General features: G+C 38.7%; 1 protein-coding gene across 4 annotated transcripts in view; it reads right to left on the reverse strand.

Moving 5' to 3' along the window:
* Positions 1 to 1,257: 1,257 nt before the first annotated feature.
* fbxo34 (F-box protein 34) overlaps positions 1,258 to 21,912 on the reverse strand; it is a 34,958-nt gene continuing 14,303 nt past the window's right edge. For 2 of the 4 annotated variants that reach the window (XM_069916960.1, XM_069916958.1), the window contains exons 2-4: positions 12,809 to 12,990; positions 11,335 to 11,422; positions 1,258 to 6,295 (exon numbers count right to left, since the gene is read on the reverse strand). In XM_069916960.1, coding sequence (XP_069773061.1) covers positions 4,123 to 6,285 — 2,163 coding nt within the window. In that variant the 5' untranslated portion in view covers positions 6,286 to 6,295; positions 11,335 to 11,422; positions 12,809 to 12,990 and the 3' untranslated portion in view covers positions 1,258 to 4,122. Of the gene's footprint in view, positions 6,296 to 11,334; positions 11,423 to 12,430; positions 12,587 to 12,808; positions 12,991 to 21,912 lie in introns of all 4 variants that reach the window. The other 2 variants (XM_069916959.1, XM_069916961.1) reach the window with 2 other exon arrangements.

Raw genomic sequence — 21,912 nt, forward strand, 5'->3', positions numbered from 1 at the left:
ACCCTATTTTCACCTTCTACATCAATTTATTTTTAAAAATTATAATACTTAACCAGCACATTGCAGCTCTTTTGGGCCTTCTCCAGGATGTTGATATTACACCTTATTCGTGGTCAAAAGACACAAGCTGTGGTTAGAAATAACAATGTAATTATTCCCCAAATTAATCCTGTAACTCTTCTTGATGTCTCCTAAATAGTTTCATTTTACACCTCTGGCCCACCCCCAATTTCATATTCTAGCCTCCAGTGACAGATACAGCCCTGCTTCATTCCAATTAAAAGATCCAATTAAATCAGTTTCTGGCATTCAATAAGAACACTACTAATTTTGTCCAAAGCCCTTTCATCCACCTTCACCCCATTTTTAACATCCTGGTTTAACAAAAATCTTTCAAACTCAGATTTACAAATAACAACACATTATTTATGAAAGTTCCAAACATCTATCAACACTAAGGAAAATTCAAGTCCTTAAAGATTTGGCTCAAATCTCAAGGCTAAACTGCCTACTCAGCAGAATCAAAAGTTTTATCTGGTTGAGGTTCTTAATATCTTGAAAAGCTATCAAGTCACATGACAACCTTCTAATTACAATCTACAGTGAACTCAAAATGGAAAATCTTATTCCTCATTGAAGAGTATGTATTCGGAGGGATAATACAGTGTTATTTGGATGTATCAAGCTGTAATTACAGACAGTTGTTTACTGAGTAATACATTTGTTTCAGAACATTTTACAATACATTGTCCAAGTACTATTTTGTGCAACTTACACAAAAAAAATTCTTCAATTTAACACAAAGTAGATTACTATTCAGTACTTCTTCGCAGCTAGCCACCTGCACTTGGCGTGAGATTCATTGGTGCCACCACCATGAAAAACCATCACATCATGCAGGTTGGTCTGGCTATATTCCCCGCTATAAACTCAAAGCAACTAGTGTCACCCAAAGCACAGAGCAACAGTGGTATATGTAAAGTATCTACTTATTTTGATTTAAAACATACCACACAGTAATAGAACAAGTTGATGACTAAAATGAGAATAAGCACTTAAAAACACAGAAGACACGTAAAGATGACAGAACTGAATAAATAAATACAAATCTAATACAGTACGTTTCTGATTATCCGAAAACCACAGCCAAAATTCTCAATTATCCTTGAAAATTTTTGGCGGTGACATGACATCACAAGTTGAAAAAAAGTCGAATTTTTTTTAAAACCTGCCGTGCTCAAGTGGGACTCCTTTGGGCTTTCACCTTATTCGTGGTCAAAAGACATACAAGCTGTGGTTAGAAATATCAATGTAATTATTCCCCAAATTAATCCTGTAACTCTTCTTGATGTCTCCTAAATAGTTTCATCTTACACCTCTGGCCCACCCCCAACTTCGTATTCTAGCCTCCAGTGACAGATACAGCCCCGCTTCATTCCAATTTTGAATCCGACGGAGCTCTCGTGTACTCAAGGTAAAAATTAAACTTTTATTTCATGCTTGAAAAACCTTCCCTTGTTCTTTGTTGTTGTTTTATGCTGATGCTACTGGGCTGGGATTGGAGCAGGGACTTCGGCTTCCAGGCAGGATTGGCAAAAGCAGTGGGAAGGTATCTGGAATCAGAGCGGGCACCCCAGGCTTCCAGGCAGGTTCCGCAATGGTGGTGGGGAGTTGTCAGGGATCCAAGAGGGAACCTCAGGTGCTTGGGCAGGTTCGACGATGGCAATGGGGAGGTGTTGGGGTCAGTGACACCGATACAAGTATTCTCCTGCAGCTTAAAGGCATTTCTCAGATATCCAGAAAATACAGTTAACTGATACATGTCCAGTCCTGAGTGTTTTGGATAATTGGAAACGTTCTGTAATAATAGATATACACAAGATAAAACAAGACAGCTTAAAATTATGCCCCATGATCCAACTTTGGAATTAAATTCTGATACTGTTAGTGTATTAGTGCAACTGCAAAACAGTGCAGTCAAAAAGTGAGATATTTCATTTCATTGGTCAAATGTTGATCAAGTTGTAATCAACCCAAAATCTGGCTTTATTAACAGAATATCTGGAGTCTGATACAGCTTCCAACATAATATTGATAAATGTTTACAGTAAAGAAAGTTTTAAGTACTAATGCACAAAATGGATACAATGAATTTCAATATTGGATTCCAAACATTTACAACCAGTAGTTTTTCTATGCATGTACTATTTTATTTTACAATGCTTTAAACTCGAAGATTTTAAGCTTATAGAAAATTGCGAGTTAATGTACATAATGTACTGAAACAGCAGCTTTATAGATTCACTTCCAAACTGCTGAAGTGTAAATAGAGATCATTGCAATTAGTAGTGGGAATGAAATACACTCCAAAGCCAAGCCATATGCAGTGTTACAGGTTATGCAGAATTAAATCAGCAATCAGCAAATGAACATTTTCACACACCATCTGAAAGTAAAGGCAAGTGCAGGGAGAATCAAAAAAAATGTGAATGAGATACCTTTAAGTTATGAAATTCAAAAGCAGCACATTTAAAAGAAATTAGCAATACAAAAATGAAAATCATAGCTCAACATAAGAAATACAACCATGTACTCCAAATTTTTAAAGGCAGTTTGAAAAGGACTTTAAAAATGGATGTAACAAGATGAGTAAATCTAGAGAATTCTTACATTTAGTCTTAGGAGTAGCCACATACAGAAATCAAAATATTTCATGGGATGAGAATAACAGAGCAAATCAGGAGGCATCCGTTGAAAAAAAAGTTTTTTTCATGATAATGACTATTTTTCAAGATCCCATTTCTCCTCTTTCCATTGAGTGTGTCATGTTTTGGTCTGTTCAATTCTTTCAGTATTTTTATTAATGGAGTTAGAGAAGAAAAACATTATTAAAATAAAATCCCATTTAGTCCCAGACTTGAGAAAATAGTTACTTGGATTGAGACTATTAAAAAAAAAATCAAAATTCCCTTCAGTATTTTAAAACACATACTCACACACACAATTTCCACTAATAATTTTAACCAATCAAGGAGAGGATTTTCTTTGCTTTCATTTTTGAAACAGGAAAGATAAAGAATAAACATTAAAATTAATTATTTTAAAGTTGGAATAAGGCTTTTGACTGGAACTCAAAATATAAAAGATCAAATTTTATTCTAGGTGCTGAAGCATAGGTAGATAAAGCCTGGCAGTTTATGAGGTTGTTTAGATTTAAACATGGACTTGGGATATGTGGAGATGAGACCTGATTTTTTTCCTACCCCACATTGCATAAAAATACCTAGGCATAAATTTCAGACAATATTTTTTTGTGGAAGGGTTTGTTTAAAATATTTAATCCTTGTCAGCAAACAAGATTTCAGTTATGATTGAATTATATCAATTGGACCAATGAATTGTTTGCAGTGGCTCAATGAATTTTATTTTGATGTACAGTTGAGTTATATGCTAGAAACACAAAATTGGTAAGTCCTATTAAAACATCCATCTCACTAAAATAACCACTCTACATCATCCATATAACTCTCTGCATACTGTATACCACCAAAATGTTAAGACCAGTAAAAACCCTTCCCCCAACAGACAGTGGCAATACAAGCAATGTGACTTACTTTCAACCAGATTTTTTTTTGCATAACCTGTAATTCTGTAATGCCACTAAAATTTTTCTGTCCATTGTAAAGTAACACTTGCCCATCATAATTCTCAGGTGATCAATTTTGTTTAGAATTATTCATTTCCATGCCAATATTTTTCACTTAAATGTAATTTTAGGCAGAATATACAATCCATTCAAAACATAGACCATTACTTAAAAACAGACTAACTGTGACACATAGCTGCACTGTAGTGGTTTGTTGCTGTTCCAGCTACATTAACAGAACAATACTCTCATAAATCAAACACATGATAGAGCAAATACTGCACTTTTTTCAGAGCAATTAACTGCTGCAGTTTGGTTCATGCAGATTCACACAAGCTGATATGTTCATACTGTACAATGTAAACAGTGCAGAACCAAAATATTCCAATTTTTATAAGAAGCAAACAATATCATTTTTTATGCCCAGTTAGACTAAACAAAATTCACAATGAAAAAGAAAAGTCATTCTCCACTCTTTACACCTTTTCACATATTTGTTGGTTGTGTTTATGAGACTGCACCCAGTTATTGTCATGAAGCCCAATTTTACAGCCCGGTGAATCTTTTTCTGACTGCCAACAGCACATCCAGTAAGAACGCCCATAGGGTAGAACTTTGTAATAGGGTTTTGAGTGCCATCGACATGGTGACACATCCCCTTTTGAGTAATGCTTTTTACATTGCTTGCATGGATCATCTTTATATCGTGGGTCACAGACCCAGCGAGAATCTGTTGCTCTAATGTCATAGTTCTCTATAATGAACTTAAAATAATGGCACGTACATTTGAGAGCTGCCAGGGTTTTGGTAGGAAGGAACATGAAGATCTTCACCATGATGTGGTGTGGTAAAAAGGCCATGTATTGCCGAGGCTCAAGGAGCTGCTGGATTTTGAAACGAGTTTCTAGGAACTCGTGAGATACTTGCCTTCTTAGGGGAAAAGGCTCAGTTAAAGGACACATCATTCCAAAAGGTGTAAGAGAATCGCTCGGATTCACTTCTAAGCAACCTGTGTTAAATGTTCTGCTTTCAGAAATAAAGTGATCCCTGTATTGTGCAATATTCAGAATTTCCTCAGTAGTATTTTCATTTGAATCCAAGTTTTCCATGTGGGACTGTTCAAGTGTGAAAAATAGTTCTCCAGGAAGGGGTTCCTCACAAGGATTAAATTTAGTTACTGATGTACATTCTGTGGCTTCCTTCACCTTCCTAACCATATTCCTATCCACCACACAAGACTCTAACTCATTGACAATGAAGTTATTTGCATATTCACCCATACCATTCTCTGATAAAGTAAAGTTTGATACAAACTTATTTTCCATTTCCCAACACAATGATGGGGGATTGCAGGACGCCACTGATAACTCTGCATCATTACTGCAAAGTTCTCTGGTACTGTTTGGCAATGATATTACTTCCTTGAGGGTCAATGAAGCCTCTTTAGTAGATAGATCCAATACCACACCTGAAAAGTTAATAGCTAGAGATGGAGATGGAACATTTGTGGCATTATCCTGTGGTTCAGTGCATGGTTTATTATAGCTTGTGCTCAAGTGGCTACATTGTTCTTTGCTCTGCCCAATGTTATCAACTGTACTAGAGAGACCAGTTGTTTTTCTAATTATGCGTGTACTCTTGGTGCTTTCTTCTGTAAGGTGTGGATTAGTCAACAAAACTCTTTCCACCCCTCTCCGAAAGCTATTATTCCTAGCTTCTCCATTTCTGTTGTGTTGATTTTTTAAGCATTCAGATTCAAGCTTAGCTATTACTTCTATAACTCGAACGTATTCACCCTGAAGTTTATTTTCAGTGGACTTTTTGTGATTTAAACCAGACTCTGATCCTGTGTCCGAAATGGCTTCTACTGATGGGGACCCTCCCTTTGAAAGGGCAAAACTTGACGAATTAGCATTTGTAAACGTTTTGCTACAGTCTGGGAGAAGAGAATTTGCCCTTTGTTCCAGAAGAGCCACCATTTCTGCTACAGAAAGAGAGCTGCTATGACAAAGTCCATCGCCATTTTGTTTATCAATGTTTATCAATGAATTCTCTTCATAGTTACTGGTTATTGGTGGGTCAGCACGCAAATACTTTCTATCAATGTCCTTTACACTATCTTTTCTTGTTGGATGAATTTTTATTTTGTCTAAATCAACAGATTTCCTTCTGCGTTTAGCAGTCGTGACCTCAGCATCCCAACTGCTTTTTATTTTCAAGGAATTCGTCCTGTTACTGCACTGATGTGCTGCAAAGAAGGCAATTTTCTCCTTTGTATTACCAGGTTTTATGACTGCCCAGATATCCAATTGTGCCTCCCCTTCTTCCTGATGAATTGAAGGAGGCAGAATGTTTTCAGACATGTGCTTCTTTCTTCCCTTAAAGCTAACGTTATCAGCGGGATTCCTCATATTGCACATTTTATTTTGAGAAATAAAACCATAGGGTCTTGGACACCACAAGCTGATGTGAGATACCAAAGCAATGGATTTACAGCACAATGGTTTCTTGCAGGTGGATTGGCATCTTTCGACCCCTACTGTCGTATGGTGGCTTGATTGAAGTCGTCTAAGTGGCTCTTGACTTGATTCAAGAGATGCATCTTTCTTTTGTAGTTTTGGGTACGGCTTAAGATGCATGGTTGCCAACCTACAGATTAAAGAGAAATTATCACAATACAACTGTATATATTACTGTAAACAAACATCTAGAAAGAGATATAGTGCAGTGACGTCCACTAAAATATTCAGTTTACAACACAGTAGTGATTTGTGTTCACATTCATGAGGCCTATATCTGTAGATCAAGCTTCTATTTCGAGCCCAGAGGATCCCAAAACCCAGCAGCAATATTCACCAAGACAAATGGTTACTTAAACAAAAGTTGCTTTTAATTATCTTTAAACATGAAAACAGAATCACACTTTAACTTGTCACCATTAACTTAACTAACCTAACTTAACCCCCTTCTAATTCTAAGTGCACGTGTATGTAATGTGTGTGTGTAAGTTTAGAATCTTTCTTTGATTCACAGTCCAATCTCACTTTCCATTTCTCCAAGTTTACTGGTTGCAGGCAATTCTTATATTGTGCACAGAATTCAACATTTATGAAGTTCACCAGGCTTTGGTGCTTGAAAGGTAAATGGTTACCACTCAGGAAAGTTCTTGATGATTTTCAGAGAGAGATTTGGTGGACACAAACTGGATTCTTTCTAATCTGCCCCGTCAGTGTCTTGCAGATGAAACTTGCCCCATCAGGGTTTTCCAGATGATAACCGCTTTCTTTCAGGTCACCACAGAGTGCCTTCTTGTTTCTCTTGTTTCAAGTGAAACATTAGGCAGCCAGTTCTTTACTTTTGTATGGACCACAAGGGCTTTTATCAGACTGAACTAAGCACTCACAATCAGTCTTCAAAATGGTGTTTTTCTACAAGCTTGCCAGCTTGTCCTGTTCCAGTCCCAGCTGCTGCTGCTGAACTGTGGAACTGCAAAACTGAATTCTCTTTCTCTCTCTCTCTCTCAGAAAAAAAGCCTATTTGACCCTCTCTGCTTGCAAAACCACATGACCTTCTTAGAACGGCAAATTACACTCAGACAGCCTGCTGCTCTGAACCTAATATCAGAGTTCTTTCACCTGTTGCTTTTCAAAACAACAATCCATTAGTGAAGTCTCTATAGACACTCCCCAAAGCTTTTGCAAAGGCAATCAGAGCTGGCCTACCTAGCAGAACTTCAGTATTTTAAATGAGATCTGTTTTGAAGTGTTTGTATGTGACCTACACTAAAAAGCCTGCCACAATTTATCTCCAAAAAACATATCTATATACAATATAAAACACAACATAATCTGTTGCACTTCTAACTTCTGTACATGGTCATTCTAGAAACGTACCTTTCTCAGCAAACATCCCCATGCTACTGTCAAGCAGTTTACTCCCTTTTTTGCCTGAAACCAAATTATTTCCTCAGATAGCAATAGCTTAGACTGTCACAAAGAGAATCCCATGTTACTACAAAGAAAATGTACACAAGACATTTCTGCAGCAAACCAAATTTATATCCACAATGCTAATCAAACCAACAGAGTTAAGGGAGATAAACATAGATCACATCCTATCTCCTCCCAACTCTGAAACTGCCAGTTTGTGATGATGGGTCAAAATGTAGGTCATTGTGCTTGTGATATAAATTCCCTATCTATTCCATTCAACAGTTCATCGACATTCTCCTTTTTATTCCTTACCTTTGGTTACCCAGTCACCTTGGACGTTTTTTCCTAGGTTTCTGTAGGGGCTGTTGACCCCACTGATGTTTGTGTTCTTCATATCTGTATAATTTATATGACTTTATTCTTAATTGTATCAGGGTCAGGGGGTGGGGGACAAAAACAGACTCTGTATGTCATATTGGGATTGAAAGAGATTGTAATGTGTGTTTGAATCTATATGAGTCTTTGAAAAAAAAATTTAAAAACTGCTTCACTGTTTCATGCCCTGCCCAACTCCCCAATCTCTACAAATTATCCTGGAAAAATATTAAAATTGCATTCTTTGTGAACAGAAGATGAATTGGATCTGAGTACGACGAGCACAGGGGTGAGTTGGAAAAGGATCAAGAAACTGATCCAAAAGTATAATTCATGAAAATAGGATTGTCTGAAAAAACAAAATTCTAGAAATAATCACAAATTAGGCAGCATCTGTTACAACCAGGAAACAAAAATTATAATATATCCATATAAAATCAGTGCAGAAACAGAAATGGGGAAGAAAGATGAGAGTAAAACAAGGAGTCAAAGTAAAAACTTTTTTTGTGTTTAAAGTCTAAATGTACAACCCTACATATTTAAAGATAATTTTCAGTGCCAAAAGGGGTGTTGCATTTGTTTTTATTAGTTTAAATTCATATTTATTACCGTCTTGAACAAAACCTTTTCTGGCAAGTTTAATGGTAATTATTGCAATTCCATGTTGAATTGCTGTGAGATTGGTGTGTAATTAGGAAACAATTTCTGATTTGGCAAACAAACATCTTTCAGATTTATTCCATTAGGACGGCATTAGCATTTTCATTATTTTCACCACAAAATCCAAGCCATTATAAATAAATCACAATAACAAATGTTTAACATATTTAATATGCAAATAGATAGATTTTGGAAGAAATGGGAAATTAAGGATTATGAGAAACAGGTGATTAAGTGGAGTTAAGTTCAGGGCTAGATCAGCCATAATCTTATTGAATGACAAAGAAGGCTCAAAAGGCCAGATGATCTACTCCTGCTTCTATTTCTTATGTTCTCATATTCAAACAAAGAAATCAGTGGAACAGAGCATTTATTACAACACAGGAGACCTAAACTGAATGGATCTGTCCTAACTCCTTAATTCCCTTGCACCATACAGTAGCAGTTTTTAGGTTATTGGAGGAAACCATAGGGAAGTGCAAACTATAAACAAATAGTACCAGAGGTAAGGATTAAACATATTGGATCTGTGAGATAGCAACATTAACAGCATGCCACCCAGTAATACTTGAAGAATTCAAAACCAGTTTAATATTAATACTAAAACAGTGCAACTTGCTAAGATACTTGGAAAATCAGATTTGACTGATACAATCTGCAAACAAAACCAAAGCTGAGAGTCCATTAGAAAACTTGTGGAAATAGCCATCCCATCCACGTCCTTTTAGACAACTCCTTGTCAGGAAAAAAATTTATAATTGTTTGTTTCGATTTTAGCAAAAGATTTTACATTTTCCCACAAAGACTGCCACATAAACCTGGCATACACACCATTATTATGGTACTTACGAAATGAATGAAAAAAATTTAAAGAGGAGAAGGTACAAGGACCAAAAAACTGCTGGAGAAACTCAACAGGTCAGACAGAAAACATAGAACACAAACTTTTGAGATTTTGGATCAAAATCCTACTTCAGTCCTCACAACATCCATTTCTTCTATGGATACTACCTGACCTCTAAGTTCCTCCAGCAATTTGTTTTTTTTAATCTAGATTCCAGCTACTGTAGACTCTTAGATCTCCAAAAAGATACAAGGCCCTAGTACAAACAATGCAAGTGCCTTACTGATCAGTAAGCCTTTTCACACCATAGTGAAAGTGGGTAAACTGGGCAATTTGACCCATTATCTTCTCGCAATGTGAAAGGTTGGGTGCGCCAGCCAAAAATCGACCGGGTTCCGAGGCCTAGGTCGAGCCCAGCCGTGTTCACCTGCCAACCACTTTATGGCAGTATGAATCTGTAAATAACTTACCGGGAAGGCTTCGTCACATCAGCACCTGCGTGCATCACGTCGGTGATTAAAATAAAGAATTATACCACAGATATACTTGCAACATGTCAACACTGTCAGCTACAACGAAAACAAAGTTCAAATGGCCTTTTCATTCATGGGAAGACAGTTCCCTCATCGTCAGCTTCCTTTTATTCTGATAAAGAGTGAACTTGAAGTAAAACAGCTGACAAGAACTTGAGACATTAACAAATGTGTTACCGTGAGAGATCACAACACTCAAATATGCCAAGAGACGGGGTGAGGATGACGATGACATATTTTCTATCCTACTGTGCTCTTGGTGCAAGCGTCTGTCTAAACTAAACACAGGGAACAAAGATAAATATTGCTGCCTCTTCCACTCTACTGCTCCCTGTCCATCTACCATCTTGTCTGTCTCCATATCTTTGCTTCTATTGTCCAGTTTTCATTCCTGATAACAGCGTGACTATAAATATACTTAATAAATAGAGCTATTATACACGAATGTCCTTGGCTCACCGGAGTGGCGATCGGGCATCTACTTGGGCCGTTTCGGGACCTCGCAGCGGCAGCTCAATGTGGCATCAATGGCCACCTTCGTTAACCATAATCTCCCACGCAGCTGGATCCGCTCTGCTAGTGCCAGGGAAATGCAGAGCGATTCCAGCTGCGTGGGAAATTATGGTTAACGAAGTCGGCCATTGATCCCGCATTGCTCCGCCATCGCAGTGCTGAACCGGCCCAACAAGGAACCGGAGCGCCACTCTGGTAGTACTGACGGCTGTGAATCATGCTTCTAACAATCAAGAACTGCTCCTCCTTACAGAAAATCACCAATATTTTTAATTGGTACAGGACTAACGATAGGAAATACTTTTAAAACAAATTACGTTGAATAACATAAGTGGGCGTCTGAGTGGGGGAAATAAAAGATGACACAGGGAACAGTCTTCTAAAAAGCTTTTTCTGTATTGTTGACCAGACTGCAAGCAGTAAGGCAGATGCTTGGACATATAGAAATCCAATGATAATCAGAATATTTATCTCTGCTGGCACTTCCTGACAGTGCTTAACGTGTCATTTGTGATGCCATTGCTGGGGGCAGGACCCCCTTGAAATGCCCGGTCACCAGATTTCCGGGTAAGTAAGGTTGCAATGTGAAAGACTCAGGAGATGCAGCTTTCCCAGGAACTTCACCCAGGTCCCAGGAGGGTCAGCTAGATTTGGCTATGTGAAAAGCCTTGGCAAAATGATTACTGCTTAAGGTGTACTCAATATTTTGGAGTGAGCGTGGAAAGCAAAGTTTGCAGGTGATGCCTAACTATGAAAACTGTAAACAATGAAAAAAGGCTAATCAAATGCAGAAGGACCAAGTTTGCAGGTACATCTCATTATGCTACTCACCATAAAATCTGTTCACATCACATCCTTGTACCTCATTTGGAGTCCTATGTATATCAAAGGCAACTTGCTCAAGGGAACCAAAATGTACCTGGTGACGAGAGGTGAAAGTCACTAAATAATAAATAAACATAGGACAACGATATAGTCTGAAGATCCACCAATTCTAGTTCCATTAAAATGTAACATCAAGGTCTGCACGTCCTTAAAACAGGACAAGAGCCCCAAAATTCTGCATTTCACAAATGATCTCAAAAGTTCCATCTTTATTAATAGAATGTTATCCTCAACCATTTTATTATGATATGAATTCCAATATCTTTACTACCAATCATTGTATAACAACAATTCCAAAAAAGTCAAAAATGGAGAGAACAAGCGATAACATTGATAAGTAGATTTTTAGAACTACATCTACATTAATACTTTTCACATAATTTTAAGATATTTTCATACAAGATATGAAATCAAACAGAAGTAGAGAAGTGTAGTTGAGCTTCTAAGTTGTGCGAAGCTGGATGGGGAAGCAGGCAGAGGGTGGGGTTGGTGCACAGAAGAAAGAAAAAAAGGCATCTTTTCTGTGCATGTTGGAGTCACCCAAGATAAAACCACAATGGTGCAGAAGTTAAGACAAATAAATTAATACTTTAGTAGAAGATAATTAAGTCCGTTTCTTGACCTGTGTTAACTGAGAGTGAAGCTCAAAATACGTGCAACAACACATTGGGGCTTGCAAAGGGAAAAATAATGACAGATAATGAACATATTGCACTGCACTCATTAACCTCCTTTTTAAACAGAATGCAAATATTCCATAATCACCCAAATTGATATTTCATTAAATATTCCATTCAAAATATTTTGTCTCCCAGAATTATAAAGTTTTTACAAATTGTTAATATATAATGCTAAGTCAGTATAATTACTTTTAAATATAATTTCATTGCTTCATATAATTACACTTTATTTTGTACAGGCATTTTAAATATTTGATAACCCTTCAACTTTATTGCACCAAAGGTTTTCAGGTAGTCAAAAATATCATATTGTATTTACAGGATGATAATAAAGGGGGCAGTAAGGAAAATTTGTTACTGACCCTTTTTTTACATGGCAGTTTCATATCCCTGGTAAGCAACTCCTTCCTTCTCTCCAAAGTATACTACATTACATCTTGAATTAAACATTTCTGATACTGGATAGCTGGCTAGGTTGGGCTGGAATAAGCCAATACAGACATTTCCTGGCAATCTTGCTACAAGAACAAGAGGAAAGGATGTATTAAGGATACATATAGAACAAAAGACAGAAGTACAAAGGGTTCAGGAAAGAAAGAAAATGCGAGATCTGGATGGCACTTTAAATTGTAAAATATCAGGATAAACAGAAATAGCTTAATGTTATACCATAAAATTCTTTTTATAACTGCTGACTTGTGCACAGCTGTTTTCCAGCATTATCATGAAAATTTACTTACTACTTAGTGAATTGAAGCGTGCATTTTCTGTTCTTATATAAGCTGTCATTGACTGATATTCTCACCAAGATAATTCCAAAGTAAGGCATACAGTCACTCTCTTCAATGATTCCTATATCCTGAGATCTGGAGACCTAACATGGCTTCTTACCACAGTCTTGTCACATTTAGTTCAGATCAAACTGAAAAAGAGAAGAAAGGAAATCATGTCACTTCACATACAGAAATACTACATGTATGGAAATGTTGGTTATTGCACAAGTGTATCCATTGTCTAACAATTTTCATTATCTGGTTGTACTATTAAAGCAATAAAATGTTTTTTTTTTGTACCAAAGAATATAATTTAAAAACTTCAGACCCTTGCAAACATGCAGATTAATCAGAACACAAAAAAAACGCAGGAGAAACTCAGCAAGTCACGCTCTATCCAAGAGAGTAAAAGGCAGTCAATATTTCAGGCTGCAGGCCATTTTATGAGTACCAAATAACAAGCAGATGCCTGAAGTAAAAGGAGGGTGGGGGAGGAAAATACAGACTTACAGGTAAGTGGTAAGAGGAGGATACAGGTGAGAGGGTAAAACAGAAAGAAGCTGCAGTGATGGGGAAGAGGACAGAGCACTAAGAAAGATCGTTCTCTAATAGGCTGAAAAATGGCAGATGAAATAAAGTAGACAAGTGTGAAGTGTTGTATTTTGGAAGGAGAAACCAAGGTATGGCATACATGGTAAATGGTAGGGCACTGAGGAGCGCAGTGAAAGAGGGATATGAGAACACACAATTCCATGAATGTGGTGTAATAGGCAGATAGGGTCACAAAGAGAGCTTCTGGCACATTGGCCTTCATAAATCAAAGTATTGAGTGTAGGATTTGGGATGTTATGATAAAAATTGTACAAGACATTGGTGAGGCCACATTTGGAATATTGTGTGCAGTTTGGTCACCAAACTATAGGAAAGATAATAATAAATTGAAAGAATGCAGAAAATATTTACGAGGATGTTGCCAGAACTTGAGAAACTGCTAAGCAGGTTAGGTCTTTATTCCCTGGGGCAGAGAAGAGAGATTTGATAGAGGTATACAAAATAATGATGGGTACAGATAGAGTAAATGCAAGTGGGCCTTTTCCAGTGAGGTTGGGTGAAATACAAACCAGAGGATATGGTTAAGAGTGAAAGAGGAGAAGATTAGGGGGAACATCAGGGAGGATTTATTCACACAGAGAGTGTGAGACTACGGAACAAGTGGATAGCAGAATTGATGAATACTGGCTCAATTTTAATATAAGAAAAATTTGGGCAGGTACATGGCTGGGAGGGGTATGGAGGGATATGGAATGGGTTCAGGTCAGTGGGACAAGTCAGAAAAATAGTTCAGCACAAACTAGAAGGGATTATTTTCTGTACTGTAATGTTCTATACTTCAATAAGAAAGAAGGTGGGGAGCTGTTGGAAGAGAGACAAAGGGATGAGAGAAAAGGGGATAGGGTTAATGTAATGGGAGGTCTAATTAATGCCATCTGACTGGAGACTGCCAAGATGGAATACAAGGTATTGTTTTTTAAATTTGCAGGTGGTCTCAACTTGGCAGCACATGAGGTCCATGGACAGACATGTCAATGTGGTCATGGATTATAGAAATGAAGTGGTTGGCCAATGAAAAGTCCTTTTTGTTGCAGCAGATAGAATGAAGATGCTCAACAAAGATCTCCCATACTGTGTCCAGTCTTCCTGATGTAGAGGATGCTGCATTGAGAGCATTGGATGAAGTAAATGACCCCTACATATTCACAATGTGGCTTCAATGGGAAAGATTGTTTGGGGCCCTGAATGGTGGTGAGGGAAGAGGTATAAGAGCCAGTGTAGCACTTCTTGCAGTCACAGGGGTAGATACCAAGAGGCTATTGGTGGGAAGGGATCACTACTCAGCTTCTTTGTTTTACCCTCTCACCTGCATCCACCTGTTACCCATTAATCCGTGTTCCTCTACCTTTCCTCCCATTCTTGGCACTCCTGACGGGCTCAGGCCTGAAATATCGACTATCTTTTACTGGATGCTCTATGACCTGCTTTCTCCTGCACTTTTGTGTAGGCCCAGCATATTTAACTCATTAATCAGAAATTAGTTTATAGCTACAATAAAAATTTAAGTACTCAAAATACATTATCAATTGTTTAATAGTTTAAAATACTAGAATTCAAAAGAACTAAAATACTAGAATTTTATGAACCAAAGCACCACAGAGTGGCTCAATTCTCAAAATCCACTATTCCCAATATCTGCATATAACACAAACAGGAAATACAAACTGGGCGAGAAACATTCTAATGCTGAAGTAAAATCTGCCAGAGAATTGCATTAGATTCAAGATTACTTAATTGGTACCCCTTACAAAAAGAGAATGAGGAACAAAAGAGAGTCCCTTCAGAATCAGAATCTCTGTGGATTTGCCTCGAGCGCTCCTGCAGCCTCTTAAACCACACAGAGGCCTATTCTATATGTTGGCAACCAAATGTTCAATACGATCAGGAAGGCTTCAGCATCCAAAGCCCTTCAGGAGCTCATACTTCTGGTGATTCAGAGGTACAAGACAGTATTTTGGAGAAAAAGAACATCACAAAATATTTTCCAGATATTTAGTCCTGCATCAACAGAAAATTCCAATGATGTGTGACAGATTATGTTGTGTTTGTATTGTATATGTTTTTTTAGTGTAGATCATGTACAAACACTTTAAAACAGATCTTACTTAAAATACTGGAGCTCTGCTCCTGCTAGACAGGCCGGCGCCAAGAGCCTTTGCAAAAGCGTTGGAGAGAGCCCAAGAGACCTCACTAATAGATTGTTATTTACAAAAAGGCAACAGATAAAAGAACTCGTTAGAGCCGCAGCTTGTCTGGAGTGGAACTTGCTGTTCTAAGAGGTTTATGTGGTTTTGCAAGCAGAGAGAGTAAAACGGGCTTCCTCTCAGAGAAAGAGAGAGAGAAAATTCAGTTCTGCAGTTTTACAGTCAGAAACAGGAGAAGCTGGAAAGCTTGTGAAAAAACCCCATTTGGAAGACAGGTTGTGACTGCTTAGTTCAGCCTGGTCAAAGCCCTTGTAGTTCATGCAAGAGGAGAGGACTGGCTGCCTAATGTTTCACTTGAAATAAGTGAAACAAAAAGAAACTCTGTGGTGTCCTGAAAGAAAGAGGTTATCATCTGGAAAACTGTGATGGAACAAATTTCTTCAGCAAGACACTGACGTAGCGAACAACAAATCCCCCTCTGAAAACCAACAAGAACCTTTCTGAGCGTTTAACTTTCTAGCACCAAAGCCTGGTGAACTTCATAAATGTTAAATTCTGTGCACAGTATAATAATTGCCTGCAACCAGCAAACTCGGAGGAGTGAGAAGTGAGATTGGACTGTGAATCAAATAACTTTTCTGAACTTACGTACATGTACGCTTAGAATTAGAAGGGGGTTAAGTTAGGTTAGTTAATAGTAATAAGTTAAAGTTTTATCCAGTTTTCAAGTTTAAAGATAATTAAAAGCAGCTTTTGTTTAAGTAACCATTTATCTTGATGAATATCTTGCTGCTGGGATTTGGGATCCCCTGGGCTCGTAACAGAAGAAATGAATTTTTAGTTATTTTGGTCATCAAATACAATCCAAATTCTGCTGTAGAATACTAATCAATGCTAAAAATGTACAATGCTCATCTTAAAAAAAAATTCCATACAAACTTGAGCAAGATTGGCAGGCATATCCTTCTAAATATAAAACTGTCTGTCTATATATGCCTCAAATGTACTTTTATTTTGCACAAAGTAACTGAGTCACAGCAATATGGTTATGTTCATGCTATATCTAAACGAAAAATTTGAACCTCTTTGGGGTGTGTTGCAACTTATCAATAACATTTGAATGGTGGAAAAAAGACAACCCAAACCTGCAAAGTGCAATCTGACAATTTAGTTCAGTTGTAGGTGTCGGCCTGAGCTGATAACAGCTCTATCAGCCAGCTGTCATAACAGGATATCTTTAACTGCTTAGTCATTGAAAGTACCATGAACTATTTAAGCAGTTAGAAACTCAGAAAATATTTCCTGTTGATGATCTTGTCCTATTCTATGAAAGAATAAAACAATCCAAAAATAATACATAGTTGTGAAATTATATAACTAATATAAATAATACTTTTTTCTCCTCTCCCTCTGTTCCTGCTTAACCCAGCACTAAAATTAGGTTTTTGTTTTTATTCTAATTCACAATTTAGTCAAAAACAGCATGAACCATGAGAGTTGAATCCAAAAATCTCCAATGTGTAGAATTTACAACACAAAGTAACCCATTGGGCTCACCAACCAACTCAAGTCTGTTAACATCATATCATTGCCAATCCCAACCACAGATCAGTTGCCACAATAAAAACTCCTCCATGTTGGCTCTGTTTTCTTCCCCATCAGCCATGCACACAGTTGTTGTATTTAGCATCAATGGGAGGGATGTTAGTGGTAAAAGTTCCAGGGGACAGGATAAGCCTAGGAAGGGGAAAGATTAACCAAGGACAATCAGAACTCCACCTCCCCACCCCCAACTTTTTATTCAGACATCTGCCTGAGTTCCCACATTCCTGACAATTGGTTTAGGCCTGAAAGACTGACTGTCTTTACTTCCAACAGATGCTGCATGACTTGCTGAGCTTCTCCAGCAATTTTTTGCACTGCACAATCAGAATGGCTTTGTTGGACATGATCCCTACCAACCAATTTGCTTTTAATTTTTGAAGAGGTAGCAAAATTATTAATGAAGGGTGTGTATGATGGACTTCAGAGAAACCTTTGACAGGACCCCTCATGGGATACAGTTTCAAAGGATTATAGCTCAAAATTGGCTGAGTAAAAGGAGACAGAGGGTGACGATGAAGGGTTGTTTTTGTGAATGGAAGCCACCACTGAAATCAATGCAGGGCCTTGATTGTTTTAACAACACTGATGTGAATATTGTATACAAGCAATGATCTGCCATTTTCAAGACAACACCAAAGGCCATTGATAGTAATGAAGTTAGTCATACATTATATGGTGATATTGCCAAGATGAGAAAAGAAAGGGCAAATGGAACTTCATTTTGATAAATGTAAGATGATGCACTCTGAGATCAGAGTAGGACATATAACATGAATTTTCAGCCTCCAAGGAATATTGGGATCAAAGATCCTTGAAGATAGCAGCACAAGTTGTTAAAACTTTTAAGAACAAAGGTAGGGAGCCTATGGCACAACTTAATAAAACATTAGACAGGTCACAGCTTGAACTATGTTTGCTGTTTTAATTGCAACACTATGGGAAGGATGTAGAGGCCATTAAGGAAATTCACCAGGATGATTCCTGGGAATGAAGAGAAACAAAGGGAAGGCCTGCAATGGGGAAGAGATGTTCTTTATTTCTAACTTTTCCTGGTTTTCATTAAAGACCACCAATCCAAAACAATAACTGTTTGCCTCTTCATTGGATGTAGATGACTTGCTAAGTATTTACAGCATTTTGCTACAATTTCTGGTTTCCATCATTTGTGGTGGAGCCCATTCTCCTGTCCATGTCAATGCCCAGAAGCAAAGGCAGTAGAGAATTTTTGGGAGTAAACGTTTCCAGTGAGCTGATCTGGAGAAACCATGTTGATGCCTCCACTTCCCACATATCTGTCAAAAACTTCCACAAATGTACTGGTCCAGGAGATGGGATCATTTATACCAGAGAGAGATTATAGATATATTTTGGGGAAATAAATTGGGGAAGGGTTTTTAGGGTAGGTCACATACAAACACTTTTAAAACAGATCTTATTTAAAATACTGGAGCTCTGCTCATGCTAGACAGGTCGGCGCCAAGAGCCTTTGCAATAGCTTTGGAGAGAGCCCAAGAGTATTCACTAATGGATTGTTGTTTACAAAAAGGCAACAGATGAAAGAACCTGTCGGAGCCGCAGGCTGTCTAGAGTGGAACTTGCTGTTCTAAGAAGGTCATGTGGTTTTACAACCAGAGAGAGTAAAACAGTCTTGAGAGAGAGAGATTCAGTTCTGCAGTTTTACAGTCAGCAGGAGCAGCTGGGACTCCAATAGGACATGCTGGAAAGCTTGTGGAAAACCCCCATTTGATTCCCTCCTTATTCTCTCTATTCAAAAAAAAACAAGACGCTGAAGTAGCTGGTTACAAGGAAACAGTTGTGGGTGTCCAGTAAACAACAAATCCCACTCTGAAAACTGACAAGAGCCTTCCTGAGCAGTAACCATTCATGTTTCTAGCACCAAAGCCTGGTGAACTTCATAAATGTTAAATTCTGTGCACAGTATAAGAACTGCCTGCAACCAGTAAACTTGGAGGATTAAGAAGTGAGATTGGACAGTGAATCAAAGAACATTTCTAAACTTGCACATTACATACACGTGTGCTTAGAATTAGAAAGGGGTTAAGTTAGGTTAGTTAAGTTAATAATGATAAGTTAAAGTGTGATTCTGTTTTCATTTTAAAGATAATTAAAACCAACTTTTGTTTAAGTAACCATTTGTCTTGGTGAATATCTATTGCTGCCTGGTTTTGGGTTCCTCTGGGCTCGTATCACCACGTAGTAGTGCTTTGTGGCGTTGGCAGTTATCTGGCAAATGTGGAATTTGGCTTCAGCTTGTTCAAACCATACTTGCAGTTGTGATGTCCAGAAGATGGGCAGTTTGAGTGAAAATGCATTCTGTAGATCTCAATTGTCTCTTTCCATCATTTTGCAATCCAAAAGAGGCCATTTTGGATCATTGGGGTCACCACTGTAGTTGTTCAATGGTTCTCAACCTTTTTCTTTCCACTCACATACCACCTTAAGCAATCCCTTAGTAATCACAGAGCACCTGCGGCATAGGGAATACTTAAAGTGGTATGTGAGTGGAAAAAGGTTGAGAACCACTGCTCTGGACAATTTGTTTATCCACTAAATTTAGTGTCATCAGTAAACAGATATACTACTCAGTACCCTCTTCCAAATCACCATACATAGTGAATGTAAGCCTAACACCAACCCCTGTGGCACTCTGCTCAATCTGATTGTCAACCAGAGAAGTCCCATTTATTCCCAACTCCACCTTCAATTGGTTAACTAATCCTCTATGATTAGTTACATTACATTCAAATTCATGGATTCTTATTTCATGAACAAGTCTTTTAGATTATCAAACACCTTCAAGTACACTACATACCCCTCTATACACTGCATTCGTTACATCAAAGAACTTCAGTAAATTTGTCAAACAGGACCTGCCCATGCTGTTTGCCTGTTGGAACAATTTCTATCTTGATGTTTCACCATTTCTTCTTTAATGAGAAGCATTTTCCTGACTATAATTGGCTTATCGTTACCTGCCCTCTGTCTTCCATTCTGCTAGGACCTGCCCAGAATCCAGGGCATTTTGTTAAGTCACCACAAATGCATCCACTCTAACTTCTAGCATTCCTTTCAATGCCTGGGATTAATTCCATCAGGACCAGTGGACTTGCCTTCCTTTGCTCAGCACTACCTCTTCAATGATGATTGTAGTGATGTCTTCACCTTCCATTGCATCCTTAACATCACTTTTTGGCATTTTACATGAGATCAAGGCAGTGGCAATTTTTGTATTAGCCAATATTAATTCCCCTTTTCATCTTCCAAGGAACCCACGTTCACTTTAGCCACCAGTAAAACACCCAAACAAAATGGTAGGGGAGAAGCACAGTGCCAAAAGCAGGAGGTAATAGGTGGATAAGGGAGGGAGAGCACACAAGCAAGCAGGGGGAGGAGGGATGGCTCTGTGAATGGAGAGCAAAGGGGTGGAGAGCTGGAAGAAATAAGGGAAAGGGAAGGGGGGGGGGAGAATGGAGAGTATGCAAGTAGAAACCAGAGAAGTTGATGTTAATGCCATTCAGTTAGAGAGTGCCCAGACAGAAAATCAAGTGTTGTTCCCCCAATTTATGGGTGGTCTTGGTGGGATAGTACATGAGGCCATGTGTGCATGGGAGGAGGGGAGCAGAATTGAAATGGTTGGCCCCTGGGAGATCCCTGTAACTGATGTGGACTGAGTGAAGGAGCTCAACCAAGCTGTTTCCCAGTCTGCACCCAATCTCTGAAATGTAGAGAATGCCACAAAAGAAGCACTGGATGCAGTAGATCACTCTCGCGGATCCACAAGTGAAACATTGTTTCACTTGAAAGGATTGTTTGGGGCCCCGAATTATTGTAAGGGGGAGGAGGTGTACAGCCACAGGGGAGTGCCAGGGGTTTTGGAGGGAGGTGGGTGGTGGCACAATTGGTGAGGAGGGATGAAAGGAGCGATAAGCCCTTACCCGCATCTCTTCCATTTCTCGCTCATCTGCTCTGGCCCCCTGCCCACAAACGTTAACAAACACAGGATTCTCCTTGTCCTAAGCCAACAACCCAACCAGCCTCCGCACCCAACATATTATTCACCATAATTTGTGCCACCTACCAATATGATCCCATTACTACACAAATCTTCCCTCTGCTCCCCCCACCCCCCTCCGGCTTCCATAGGGACCCCTTCCTCCATGACTTGTCCATTCATTCATCCCTCTCCACCAATCGCATCTCTTCACCCCCCCCCCCACCTTATCCTGTGGCTGCATAAAGTGCCACACTTGTACCCACACGTCCTCCCTCACACCATTTTGGGCCCCAAACAGTTCTTTCAAGTGAAGCAGCACTTCACTTGTATCTGTGGAAGTTAGCTACTGCATCCCGTGTTCCTGCTGTGACCTTCTCTACATCAGAGAGACTGGGCACAGACTGGGACATCACTTCACTTGACACCTTCACTCTGCTTGCAGTGACGAGGATCTAGCAGTGGCCAACCATGCTCACACATCTATCCATAGTCTCATGTATTATCCCACCAAGACCACCTGTAAATTGGAGGAACAACACTTGATTTCCATCAGGGCACTCTCCAACCGGATGGCATTAACATCAACTTCTCCAGTTTCTGCTAGTCTACCCTCCATTGTCCCTCCCTTCCCTTTCCCTTCTTTCCTCCAGCCCTCCACTCCCTTCCCTCTCTATTCACAGAGACATCCCTCCTCC

The sequence above is a fragment of the Narcine bancroftii genome, chromosome 2 (assembly GCF_036971445.1).
Source record: "Narcine bancroftii isolate sNarBan1 chromosome 2, sNarBan1.hap1, whole genome shotgun sequence".
NCBI classification, from domain to species: Eukaryota; Metazoa; Chordata; class Chondrichthyes; order Torpediniformes; family Narcinidae; genus Narcine; species Narcine bancroftii.